The sequence below is a fragment of the Hemitrygon akajei genome, chromosome 14 (assembly GCF_048418815.1).
Source record: "Hemitrygon akajei chromosome 14, sHemAka1.3, whole genome shotgun sequence".
Taxonomy (NCBI): Eukaryota; Metazoa; Chordata; class Chondrichthyes; order Myliobatiformes; family Dasyatidae; genus Hemitrygon; species Hemitrygon akajei.
In genome coordinates, this window is record NC_133137.1 from 94,113,219 (window position 1) to 94,126,902 (window position 13,684).

A 13,684-nucleotide genomic window follows, 5' to 3' on the forward strand; every position below is an offset into this window, starting at 1 on the left:
GGTCATCACGAGGGTAAGCTGTAAACACGATTATCTGGTCAATGAGTGAGTGGGAGCAGAAAGAGAGTGAGAACGTAGATGAAAGATCAGACGAGTTGTGAAATACAGTGCAGGAAGACATGCACAGCAGTTCAGTTTGGGCATGATCTCCACTTGCAGAGATTAAAAACAAAACAGAAAAGAAAAGATATAAAGCAATCAAGCTGAGCCAATATGACAGATGGGCAGGCAGAGAAATCAACTGATCTGAAGGTGTAGAATTCAATATTGAGTCCAGAAGGCTGCAATGTTCAGTACTGAATTCTACACCTTCAGGTAACCTGATTTCTCTGTTTCTATTAATCATTCATCTGTTATATTGGATCAGTTTATTCATTTATTTTCCTTTTTATTTTTTTTTGCTGTGGAAGTCGAGGCATGACCTGCCTGATTTGTCTTCCTGTTCTGCATTCTCAACTCTTTTGTCTATACTTAGACTTTCTAACTGTTCCTGTTCATTCACTGAACAGAAATCTTGATAACAACTTATACCCATGGGCATACTGGTTTTACCCTCTCAGAGACAACCTTCCACCCGCCTCCTGAGGCTTAACAGGCTATTTCCCCCCATTTCTTTTTCTCAGTTCCGCTGAAGGATTTTCAATCTGAAATTTTAACTCAGTTTCTCTTCCCATAGATACACCCTGGTGTCCTGGATATTTCAGGCGTTTTCAGCTTTTATGTTAGATTTCCAGCATTTGCAGTTTTTTTGATTTTCATAAAGAAAGGTCATTATTAAACTTCTGAAGTATTCATAGGCAATAATATAGGTATGTAAGGTCACATCGTAACTCTGTATTACTGATTATACACTATTCAAACTCTTCCTGGGCACATACTTCACAGCTTGCAATATTAAAAAGTTTTATCAACTATTTAAGATATCCATCATTTAAAATTACCATCTTAACTAAAACAGGAAATAAAGGGTCATTGTAGTAATATAATAACACTTTAAATTTCAATATTTCAATGAATGTTTCATTCTAGATTTTAGCAGAATCCCATTAAATGTTCCAAATTTACAGCTTTGATGAATGTCATGAAATTTAAATGATATGTTAACATTTGTTTCCTATTCACTGTGAATGATTCATTTTTCATAAGTTTCAAACTGTGTGACAATTTGAAACATTTTATGAGACTGAATTTCCTTTTACAGTCCTTCTGCAGCCAACTGCCTTTGACAGCCAAATGCCTAAACTATTCACCATCTCACCAATGTCATTTAAGTAGGTGCTGCCTTCAACACATTAAGTTATAACGTGTTACAGACTATTTCAGGTAGATCAGTAAGTGTTTTGCATATGTTGAAATATGATTACCGTAATATGAGCTACCTTGTGCCTGCAGGGTATATTGCCTGACTTCATCGTGGGGGATCAGTGAGAGGGAAGGCTGAATTTCATTAAACAATCTCCCCACGTACAATTGGTGTGACAAGGTTAATATGAATTTTTACACTATATACTGTGACAGTAAAACACTGGAAATAAAAACAGTCAGTGGTCAGTTTTATTTCTTGATCTGCCTGTACTAAGTTCCAGGAGTAAAATCATGGATCAGCAGGAAAAAATCTGAAGAGCACTCTCCTTATGAATATCTTTCATCTGTTGTACTGTTACTTCGCTTTCTCCTCTTCTCCCAGTCAAACAGATATCTTTTCCTACAGAAGCTAGGGCTGTCTGTGTTTTGAATTACTCAGGGATTGTGAGCACAAGAATTTTAATGTAATTGACAACCAATCAATAAAACATTAAGTTGAAGGAAATGCCATTGGTCTCTGCAGGGATTTCACCTCCAATCAATCCTGTTAAGGTAACAACCTGCTTCAAACCCTCTCAGTTGTGAAAAGCACTAGAGATAGATGGCTCGTTATTTTCTCCAGGTTTAGCTGAGGGGGCTTCCTCCTACAGACGTTTATAATAATGTGACATTCAAATAAGCGCAGAAAGCTCTATAACAATTTAACATAGAACATTCTTAAGTTTTATATTTATTAAGAGCACATTAACATAAGGGACAAAACTTATTAAACTTTTATTAGCTAGAGTTTCATAATCATGTTCAGAGAAATTGTAGCTGTTGAATAATTAACTTTTGAAATGAACTATTATGATCAAGAAACAAATGAAACATTCATGGCTGAAAAAAATTACATCTAAGCCTGAATGCATATATTAAAATGTCAAAATATGAGAGAGAGTGCTTGGTATAAAAGTTTAATGTTTCAAGAATACATTTTCTAAATTCTTTTTGTACTCCACAGGCCTTCAGTAACTTGCTCTAGGTTACAACGAGGAATGAATTGTAATTCTCATTCAATCAACTGCTTGCCAATACGTATTTTATAAAGTTATTAAGAGGTCATGGATTGGACTTTAATGATCTATTTGTTGTTGCCTTCATAACTCCCAAGTATACTTAATTTTGCACATTTCATTTTCACTAATAATTTAAGAAAACTATAGCTAACCTCAATCATATTTCTGCTTTTGACTGTTATAGATTGAGGGAACATACGAGGGGTGATTAATAAGTTTGTGGCCTAAGGTAGAAGGAGTCAATTTTAGAATACCTAGTACATTTATTTTTCAACATAGTCCCCTCCTACATTTACACACTTAGTCCAGCGGTCGTGGGCATACGGATCTTGAACCTCCAGAAAGTGTCTACTGCGGGGGTGATTGATAAGTTCGTAGCCTAAGGTAGAAGGAGATGAGTTATACAGCTCTCTTTACATCCACATGCAGTTCAACTCTGAGTGATTATGCAGAAAATTTGAAGTAAATAACTCATCGGGGTGATTGATAAGTTCGTGGCCTAAGGTAGAAGGAGATGAGTTATACAGCTCTCATTACATCCACATGCAGGTCAACTCTTTGAGTGATTATGCAGAAAGTTTGAAGTTAATAACTCATCAGTTAATAACTCATCGGGGTGATTGATAAGTTTGTGGCCTAAGGTAGAAGGAGATGAGTTATTAACTTCAAACTTTCTGCATAATCACTCAAAGAGTTGAACTGCATGTGTATGTAACAAGAGAATTCAGATTTATAAAGATTAGAATAGAAATCCATAAATATCTTATTAATTTCATAAGGATCTAAAATTTCTGTTCTATCTGGTCGACGAATTTTTCAAATCTGTCTTCTGACCATCCCAGTCTTTAACTGACCCACTAAAAGCTTAGCAGATTTTTCCCCATGTATATAAAATAAACTTTTAGATTTAAAAATTTGCTGTTCAATGGGAAAGGTCAGAAGCAAATCATACTGTGATTGAAGTTTGACCCTTTCTTTATATAGGTCTTCAGTATGTTTGACTGAATACGCTTTATCTATCTCTTTAATTTTATTAATAAGCACTGACAATTCTGCTTTAGTTTTCTTTCTCAAGGCTGCTGAATATGAGATTATCTGTCCCCTAAGAAAAGATTTCAACATGTCCCATATAACCAGATTTGATATTCCTTCAGCTGTGTTAAATTCAAAAAATATAGAAATTTGCTCCTTAATAAAATTAACAAAAGCTAGATCCTGTAACAATACGGGATTCAGTCTCCACTGTGACATTTTCAAAAATCTATCCGAAAGCTTAGGGGTTAACTTTAAAGGCGCATGATCTGAGAGTGCAATAATTTTCAGTCTTCACAAAAAAAAAATGCAGATGCTGGAAATCCGAATCAACATCTGGCAATAATCAGTAAGTCAGGCAGCATCTACGGAAAGTAAAGAGAGTTATTGTTTCAGCTTGGCCACTGTTCCGATATCACAATGTGGTGCAGCGAATACAGCTGCCGCCTCATCGCTCCAGAAACCTGATTTAATCCTGACCTTGAGCGTTGCCTGTGTGGAATCTGCACATACTCCCTATGACTGTATGGGTTTCTTGAAAGCACTGTATCACAATGACATGTGGACATGTAATGGAAGATCCACCGTAAAGACCCTCACCATCCAGGACATGCCCTCCTCTTATTATTACCATCAGTGAGGATCTACAAGAACCTGCATACACACACTCAATATTTTAGGAACAATTTCTTCCCCTCTGCCAAGGCTCCATGAATGCTACCTCATGATTTGCTCCATTTTTAGACCATAAGGTCATAAGATGTAAGAGCAGAATTAGACTATTCAGCCCATCGAATTTTCTCCACATTCCATCATGGCTGATTTATTAACCCTCTCAACCCCATTCTCCTGCCTTCTCACTGTAACCTTTGATCTGATCAAGAACTTATTAACCTCTGCTTTAAATATACCTAATGATTTGGCCTCCACAGCCACCTGTGGCAATGAATTCCACAGTTTCACTACCCTTTGGCTAAAAGAAATTTCTCCTTATCTCGATTCTAAATGGACGCCCCTCTAATCTGAAACTGAAGCTGTGCTCTCTGATCCTTGACTCCACCACTATAGGAAACATCCTCTCCACATCTACTCTATCCAGGCCTATCAATATGCAAGAGGTTTCAATGAGACCACCCTTATCCCATCTTGCTCATTCTTCTCAACTCCAGCAAGTACAGGCCCAGAACCATCAAATGCTTTTCATGTTAACCCTTTCATTCCTGGAATCATTCTCATGAACCTCTTCTGAGACCTCTCCAGTGCCAGCACATCTTTTCTTCAATAAGGCACCTAAACCTAGTCACAATACTCCAAGTCCACTCTCACCAATGCCTTATAAAGCCTCAACATTACATCATTGCTTTTATATTCTAGTCCTCTTGTCAATGATCCTAAACCTGATTCTGATATTAATCAGCTACTGCAAATTGTATAGTAGTAGGATGGGGGTTGGGTGCGGGGTGGTGGGGGGAGGGGTTGTTCTTGGCTTGTTTCTTAACCTCCTGAAGTAAAAGTGGGATTATTGTTGGATTTGTAGATGGAGGTTGGTGCAGATATAGTGAGTGCACTGTTCTGTGTGGTATGATGCTCTGTCAACAATTTAAAACAGTTGAAAACAGTCGTTATTTTGAGTGAGTTGTGTTTATTTACTTATTGAGATATAGCAAGGATTAGGCCCTTCTGGCCCTTCAAGCTATGCTGTCCTGCAATACCCCGATTTAATCCAAGCCTAATCACAGGACAATTTACAATGACCAATTAACCTATCGACCGGTATGTCTTTGGACTGTGGGAGGAAACCAGAGCACCCGGAGGAAACACATGCAGTCAACAGGAGAACATACAAATTCCTTACAGGCTGCAGCAGGAATTGAACCCGGGTCACCTCGACTGTAAAGCATTGTGCTTATCACTACGCTGCTGTGCCACACCAAGATATCCACCTAGATTTTCTCATTTTCCCATCACTGTAGTCCAATCTCACCAGTTTCAGATCTGGTATTGTACCTGGTCATTTACACAGGGAGGTACTCTTTATAGATAACATTTCTTTTGATATTTCTGCCTGTAAGCTCCTTAGTTTTATTTTTGAGAGATCGACTAAGTCAGTGGTTTTCCAGCATCTGTGCAAACCCTCCAACATGTTTATTAGACAGCTTAGAAATCCATATAAACAGACCTGGTTTACCTGAGCTGAATTTATCATGGTTAGCTATCCATCCCTACCAAAATTCATGGTTCTGAGACCCAATGATGAGTGTCACAATGAATTCTAGAGACTTGCCTTCCAGTAACATCCCGGCAAGATCACTGTAAACAATAAACCATTACTACTAAAGATTATTTGGACCTATTTGGAATTGTTCCTGCTGTTAGTGATGGCTGGATTTTAGCAGCTGACATTTGTGAGTCAGTTAATAGCTTAATGGTAACTCATTACACTTGATTTTCTTATGACCAAAAACCTCCAGAAGAAGTGGTACACCTGCCCATTCACCTCCATTCAGGGCTCCAAACAGCCCTTCCAGGCGAGGCAACGCTTCACCTGCAGATCTGTTGGGGTGACCTACTGTATCTGGCGCTCCCCTACATCGGTGAGACCCAACTTACCTCCCAATGCTTAGCATGTCACCTTGTGGGTAACTTAATCTAAAGTGATTCTTATTGTAAAGAGGCATAGCTGAAGCAGATGTGCTGAGGTTAACCTGTTCTTTAATTTGCAGAAGAACTTGGTGGGGTGGGGGGAATGAAGTAAGAAGCTAGGAGGTGATAGGTGGAAAATGTGAAGTGTTGAAGGAGGACTATAATAGGAGAGGACACCAGACCATAGAATAAAGGGATGGAGGAAGAAAACCAGAGGGAGATGATAGGCAAGTGAGGAGAAGAGAAGTGGGTGAGAGGGTAACCAGAATAGGAAATGGTAAAAGGGAGAAGGGGTGAGGGAGAGTAATTACCAGATGTTGGAGAGATTAATGTTTATGCCACCAGATTGGAGACTACTCAGACGGAACATGAAGTGTTGCTTCTCCAAGCTGAGATTCCCTCATCATGGCAGTAGAGGAGGCCATGGACCACCATGTCGGAATGGGAACGGGGAATGGAATTAAAATGGTTGGCCACCGGGAAATCCTGCTTTTTGTGGATAGAGTGAATGTGCTCGCCAAAGCGGCGCCCCTATTCTACCTCAGGTCTCGCCGATGTAGGGGAGCACCGGATATGGTAGATGACCCAAACAGATCTGCAGGTGAAGTGCTGCCTCACCTGGAAGGACTGTTTGGGCCCCTGAATGGAGGTGAGGGAGGAGGTGAATGGGCAGGTGTAGCACTTCTTCCGGCTTGCAGGGATTAGTGCCAGAAGCGAGATTATTGGGGAGGGACAAATGAACAAAGGAATTACAGACAGAGTGATCTGTTTACTCTTACCTCCCTGCTCGCACAACTGTTGAGCCAGTGCATCCTTGAATATGATTTGGCCCCTCTGTGTAGCCGTGGCCCTTATAAAATAAGAGAGAAAATGTATAAGTGCCAATTTCACACATGGGTTGATTAATTCCTAATCTGATATCATAATGACTCTCAGATTTATTATATTGAAACATCATTAAGCAAGATTTCATGTGCTCTACATAGTCCTCTGTCTCCTCACTTGTATCATCCTTGAAGTCAGGGAATTTTGAAAACTACTCATTTTACATCTTCTGATGTTGGTGTCTGACCACCCATGGACAAAACCAATGCTGATACATTTTCAGCATGGCTGATACTCAATGCAATAGAAGGAAAGTAAATGACTAAAAATGCAAATGAAGATTAACCACAGAAATATAAAGGCACAGCCTAGTAAACCTAGCACTGGCAAGAAGCTTGTAATGGCATATTTAATCTCAAGATTGGGACATTGTGAATTGATAGCCCTGAAGCTGCCTAAAGAAAAATGTTTTGGCAAATTTTAAAGTAGATGCCTGTAGAAATTCGATATATTAATCACCACCATGCAAGCCAGCGGGTAGTATAGTTCTCACTTATAGACCCACTTCATTCATCGCATCACTTCTCATAGAAATTTGGCTTTCAGAACACTAAGTCCACTTAGTCCACTAAGGCTCTGCTTGTTTCTCATCAGCTCAGTCCCACTACACACATCTTTCTCCATAGTCCTGAATTATTTTTCTGCTCCTATTATTGTTTGAAAAGTACAGTTGTATCTGTTTCTTCCATGTGTTGAAGCAATGAGTTCTTTTGCTAATCTCCTTAAATATGTGTCCATAGGTTTTCAGACTTCCACTGATGGGGCTGCATTTCATTAATACTTTCTTCAGGCACTTCGTGATTTTGAACACCTGTCAAATCTCTCTTCTAGGGGAACAATCCCAGCTTGCCTGATCTATTCACTTGCTTGCAGTTCCTCAGTCGTTGGTGAATCTTTCCTGAAGCCCCTCAATCAATATTCTTCACATTCTTTCCACGATACTCCAACTGTCATTGAATTTATGTTTTGGCAGGGTTTGTCATAACTTCCTTACTTTTATACCCCATACTTCTTTATAAATCTTCTCAAGACTCTGCATGCCCTTTTAATCACTTCCTAAACTTGTATTGCCTTTACAGAACTCCAAATTGTTCAATATTACATGCGCATACAAAGAATGAACAATCTACATAGCTAATGCTGAAGTGTCACAGTGTAAATAATTGTTAAAAAGGAAAAAGGAAACCATTAATTTTGATAACTTTGCTGCTAGTAATTGAAAGTATTTTCACTTTGTACTGCATTCATCTATTTTAAGATATTTGGCAAATGCTTTGAATAGTTCTTGTGTTTACCCAAACCATATGTTCAAATGAAGGATAAGGAAAACAGGTTAAACTGCTTTAGGGAATATTATCAATCATTTTTCTTTACCGTTTCACCTTCTCGTCTACTATTTTTTAAATCTGAGGTGGTGTCTGGACTCTTGACTTAAAATGTTCAATAATAAATAAAACTGAAGAGATGATAAAAAAAACTGTCAGACAACACTTGAATTATTGAAAATCTGACTGACAACCACCAGAGCGTACATGGGGGAATATCGCTAATATTAGCGCACTGGGATTTACAAATGCATCCACATCAAGGTCACATCTCATGATTTAATCAAAAACTCTATTTCTCATGACACCTGTGATGTTCTGAATTATAGGATTCCGCCCTCTGCACAGTCTAGGCTCTTGCACACGCAGGAACGGAATAACTCCACAGGAATTCTGGGGCCAATCAGCATCTGTACATTCTTTAACCATCACCAGCCCAGTCAAAATCAGCACAAGAAAAAAAAACCCTCAATTTTGCTCGAGATAGGCAACACTGAGCACTGTGTTGCAGAAGGAAAAAGCTATTTATCAGGTACAGGTTCCTGTGCAATTTATAACATTTATAGATAGCATCTCTTTTCATTATAGCTGTATCTCAAATTCTGCAAGTTTTTCTGTTGGTGTTACAGAGTCCAATGGCAGTTGTGTCTAAGCATACAGGCTTTTCCCAGTAACAGGTGTGTGGTAAACTGATTAGTGTGTGGTAAGTGTTAGGTGTATTCTGGAGTTATGGTATATAGCAAATGTTAATTTCAACAGCAACCAGTCTTCAGATCTGAAGATGAGAAAATCTGTAGATGCTGGAAATTTAAGCAACACACACAAAATGCTAGAGGAACTCAGCAGGCCAGGCAGCATCTATGGAAGAGGGTAAATGATTAACGTTTCAGGCCGAGACCCTTCATCATGACCATCAGATCTGAATGTGGACTATGGATTGAATTTTAAATGCAACTCAGAACAATGGTCTTCCGAGAGCTGCAGGCTGGGATTGGTTGCAAACCGGGAAACACCTGCGATGTCTGCATATGCATGAATGCACCTCAGAGACAGAGGTGATCAACACTCATTTTGGGCGTGTTGGTGTGAAGATCTAGGTGTTTGAAATTATGTGCAACTGAATGGAAGCATTATTGCTGCACTGTGACTATAGAAATTGTCCTGTTGTTACCTTTGATCTTTAACATATAAAATGTGATGTAATATTGGGCCAGGAGGTCTCTTCTTCCAAGAGTGTCTCCCATATGATGCCTGCTTGTTGTCTGGAATAAAGACTTCTATAGCACCAGCTTCGGTGTCTCCTGGTGACTTTGATCACAGTCACAACAGTAAGCTGGCCATCAACTTCTGCTTCAAGCACCTCCTAGTTCCTTTAATACAGCACTACATCTGCATCTTGAGACATCACAGCAATATCAGCACAGTACCAACCTTTCCTTAATATGTACTGGTTATTTCAATCCAACAATGTAGAACTAACATTTCGCTGCATTAATACCATGAGTGCTTTCTCAGTCAGTCATAACCCATCTGTTATCAATCCAGATACACTCCAACTTCAATCACAATATGGGTGTTGGGGAACAACTTTAACGTCCACTTTAAAAGCTACCTGTGACTCTAATACATACATAATTCACATATGGAGGGCATGATAAATCCATGCATACAGAACATGTGTCAAAAATTTAGTTTTACATTTTTGTGATTTAAAAAGTAAAAGAGCAGCATCCAATGTTACAAATGGTACGATACTGCATTGCTAATGAAACTGTGGTATTAAATTTGTACAGTTTAGTATTGTACTTGTATTATAACCATTTATGCATACTCTTGCCAAAAGTGGATAAAATCAACCAAATTTGCATCAGAAATATAAGGCAGATGAATGACTAGGTCATTGTTTTTAGAAGTGCTGAGCAAACACTCTGGTTCCCTTCGAAAGATGCTGTGGGATCTATCATATCCACCCCTATAAATGGAATTGGAAGAAGTTTATTATTATTATTACTTATATCAAGTGAAAAACCTGTCAGACATATTGTTCATACAGATCAATTCATTACATAAGGTAAACAATAACAGAAGACATAATGAAGTGCAACAGCTACAGAGAGCTTCTCATCGTTTCTTCCCAGTCCCGATGAAGGGTCTCGGCCTGAAATGTCAACTGTACTTTTTCCCATAGAGGCTGCCTAGCTGCTGAGTTCCTCCAGCATTGTGTGTGTGTTGCATTGTATTTCCAGCATCTGCCAGATTTTCTCTTGTCTGAGCTACAGAGAAAGCGTAGTGCAGATGATAACGAGGGAGATTGTGAGATTAGGAGACCATTATATCATACAAGGGAGCCATTCAATAATCTTATTACAGTGGGAGAGAGGTTGTCCTTGAGCCTGGTGGCACAGGCTTTCAGGCTATTTTTTTTCTTTTGCCTGATGGGAGGAGGGTGAAGAGAGAATGTGGGTGGGTTCTTTAATTATGCTGGCTGCATTACTGAGGCAGCAAGAGGTATAGATGTAATAGGTATATAGAGGTATAGATGTAATAGATGTATAGGCATAGAGTACATGGAGGGAGGCTAATTTCCGTGATGTGCTGACTGGTGTCTACTACTTTCTGCAGTTTCTGGTGCAGTTTCAAGGGCAAAGCAGTTAACAAACCTAGCTGTGATGCACCTGGAGTGCATTGAATAAAAATTGGTAAGGTGGCTTACGTGGTTAGACAAGGGAATAAGCTGTTGGTGATGTTCACTCCTAGGAACTGGAAGCTCTCAACCCTCTCAACCTCAGCATCACTGATGAAAGCAGAAACATGTGCAGCACCCCCACTTGCTGAAATTGATGACCAGATCATGCAAGACATGTGCAAGAGCGCACTCCATTCAATGGCTCATGAGAAAGCGTTGTTTCTTCACAATGCAGCACTCCCTCGGCAATCCAAAAACATGCCTGGATGGGTTACGAATACCAGGTTCAGACATTTGTGGTTTACCAAATAACTCACATAGATAAATTCGGGAAACGGTGGAAATTCTCCAGGTGCAGACACGGAGCAAAAAACAACACAAGTCAAAAGGGTGAGCTTTCATTTCAGGTGTAATGGAAGACTGTGATAATTTTCAATTAAGAAATGGGAAACTGATGGAGGAAAGAAAAGAACAGAAAAGACCAAGTGTGTAACAGGATGAAAGGCAGCTGCAACTCAATGGTAAAATGAATGGCAATGCAAGGTAAACAGATATGAAATAGAAGTTCTAAGTAAATTTATCATTGAAGTACATATATGTCACCCAGAAATTCATTTTCTTGTGGGCAATCATAGTAATACAAGAAAGATAATAAAATCAAAGGCTGCATGCAAAAAGATGGACAAGTAACCAACGTGCAAAAGGCAACAAACTGTGCAAATGCAAAAAGAAATAGCAATACAAAAAAGAATAAATAAGCACTAAATATTGAGAACATGAGATGAAGAGTCCTTGAAAGTGAGTCCATAGGTTGTGGGAACAGTTTAGCGATGGGCAAGTGAAGTTGAGTGAAGTTATCCTCTCTGTTTCAATAGCCTGATGGTTGAGGAGTATTAACTGTTCCTGAACCTGGTGATGTGGGTCCTGATGGCAGCAGTGAGAAGAGAGCATGGCCTGGATGCTGCAGGTCCATGATGATAGATGCTGTTTCCTGAGACAGTCCCCCATGTAGATCAGGGGTTCCCAACCTGGGGCTCATGGACCCATTGCTTAATGGTGTTTATCCATGAGATCAAAAAAGGTTGGGATCTCCTGATGTAGATGGATTGGGTCGTATCCACCACTTCCTGAAGGTTTTTCCATTCAAGGGTATTGGTGTTTCCATACCAGGCTGTGATCAATACACTATCCAACACACATCTATAGAAGTTCGTCAAAGTTTTAGATGACATGTCAAATTTTTGCAAACTTTTAAGAAAGTAGAGGTGCTGCCATGCTTTCTTCGTAATGGCATTTACGTCCGGGACCCAGGACAGATCCCCTAAGATGATAACACTGAGAAAATTAAAGTTGCTGACCCTAAAAGGCCTTTAAAGAATGGCCTAAAGGAGATGCAGTAGGATAAGCAGATTTAAAAAAAGTAAGAGCTATTGTTACAAATTGATACTGTTGAACTCCAGCTGACTATTAAGACTCATTAAGGCTCTCACCAGACTTTTAAGCTGATACTGGCTAGGAACACACAGCTGAGGTACATACTCTCTGAAGCAATGAAGCTGCTTATGTATTTCTAATCACTGACATTATTCAAATTGCTCAAATCTAAATCCATCGCACTGTCAGCTCTTAAGAATTAATAACTTTATGCAAAGCTTTAAAACATCTCAACCTGTTAGCAGCAGACCAATAACTCTGTATTTAATAATCAAGAAACAAGAAGCATGAAATTATCCAACTAAGTGATTCAGGTGAAATTCATTTACAAGCAGCAAGACTTCTGTTTGACATTCAGTATTGATTATTCTGCAGTTCACTGTCGGAAAGGGATGCAAATAGTAATATATCATGTCACACCATCTCTGGAAAGGATATTTATTGAAAACATAAATCTGCCTTTGATGCTCATCACTCAACACCTGTGCTTCATTTCCATTCTTACATCTTCCCATCTCTCTTGATTTATTTTAAACTCCCTGCTGAATCCTCTTAAATGAATTACCTAGATCCTTGATACAATCCACATCATTTAACAAGTTATTGAATTGGACCAGGACAGGACAGTATTCATGCACATGTGCATTCAGATCAGCTCTCCATTCAAACAACTCTTTTTAATGGCTGCTGATTTCCAATAGGGTGAAGTTTTCATTTTTATTTAGAGATACAACACAGTAACAGGCCCTTCCGCCCAACAAGCCTGCGGCACCCATCTGACCAACTAGCCTACCGACTGTTTTGTCTTTGGAATGTAGGGGGAAACTGGAGCACCCAGAGGAGACCCTTTCAGTCACGGGGAATACGTAAGGAGTTTACAGTTTCTCCCAATGATCGCATGGGTTTCCTCCGGGTGCTCCAAAGATGTACCAGCCGGTAGGTCAATTGGTCATTGTAAATTGGCCCAAGATTAGGCTGGGGTTAAATCAGGGGTTGTTAGGCGGCGTGGTTCGAAGACTGTAGGGGCCTATTCCGCGCTGTTACCTCAATAATAAATTAACAAATTCCTTACAGGCAGCAGGTGAATGAACTCTGGTCATCACCGCCGTAAGAACGTTACACTAATTGCTATTACTGTGACGCCCGATATATTATGCTACAAGTTTTAATAAACTTTAAATGTTGAAACCTTAACCTTACAGATATGAAATAAATTCATTAACAAGATAGCGCCCAATCAAATGGTAAATGAGGGTGGCCACAAAAGAACAGGATTCTAGGCTTCAGGATTTTAGTTTCGAGGAAATGTACACAAG

At 39.3% G+C, this 13,684-nt stretch overlaps 1 protein-coding gene across 2 annotated transcripts in view; it reads right to left on the bottom strand.

Annotated features, from left to right (window-relative positions):
* The window catches only part of LOC140738799 (reelin-like), a 302,475-nt gene that overhangs the window by 206,029 nt on the left and 82,762 nt on the right, over positions 1-13,684 (bottom strand). For both annotated transcript variants that reach the window (XM_073066646.1, XM_073066645.1), the window contains exon 5: positions 6,818-6,888. In XM_073066646.1, the coding sequence (XP_072922747.1) occupies positions 6,818-6,888 (71 nt within the window). The remainder of the gene's footprint in view (positions 1-6,817; positions 6,889-13,684) is intronic.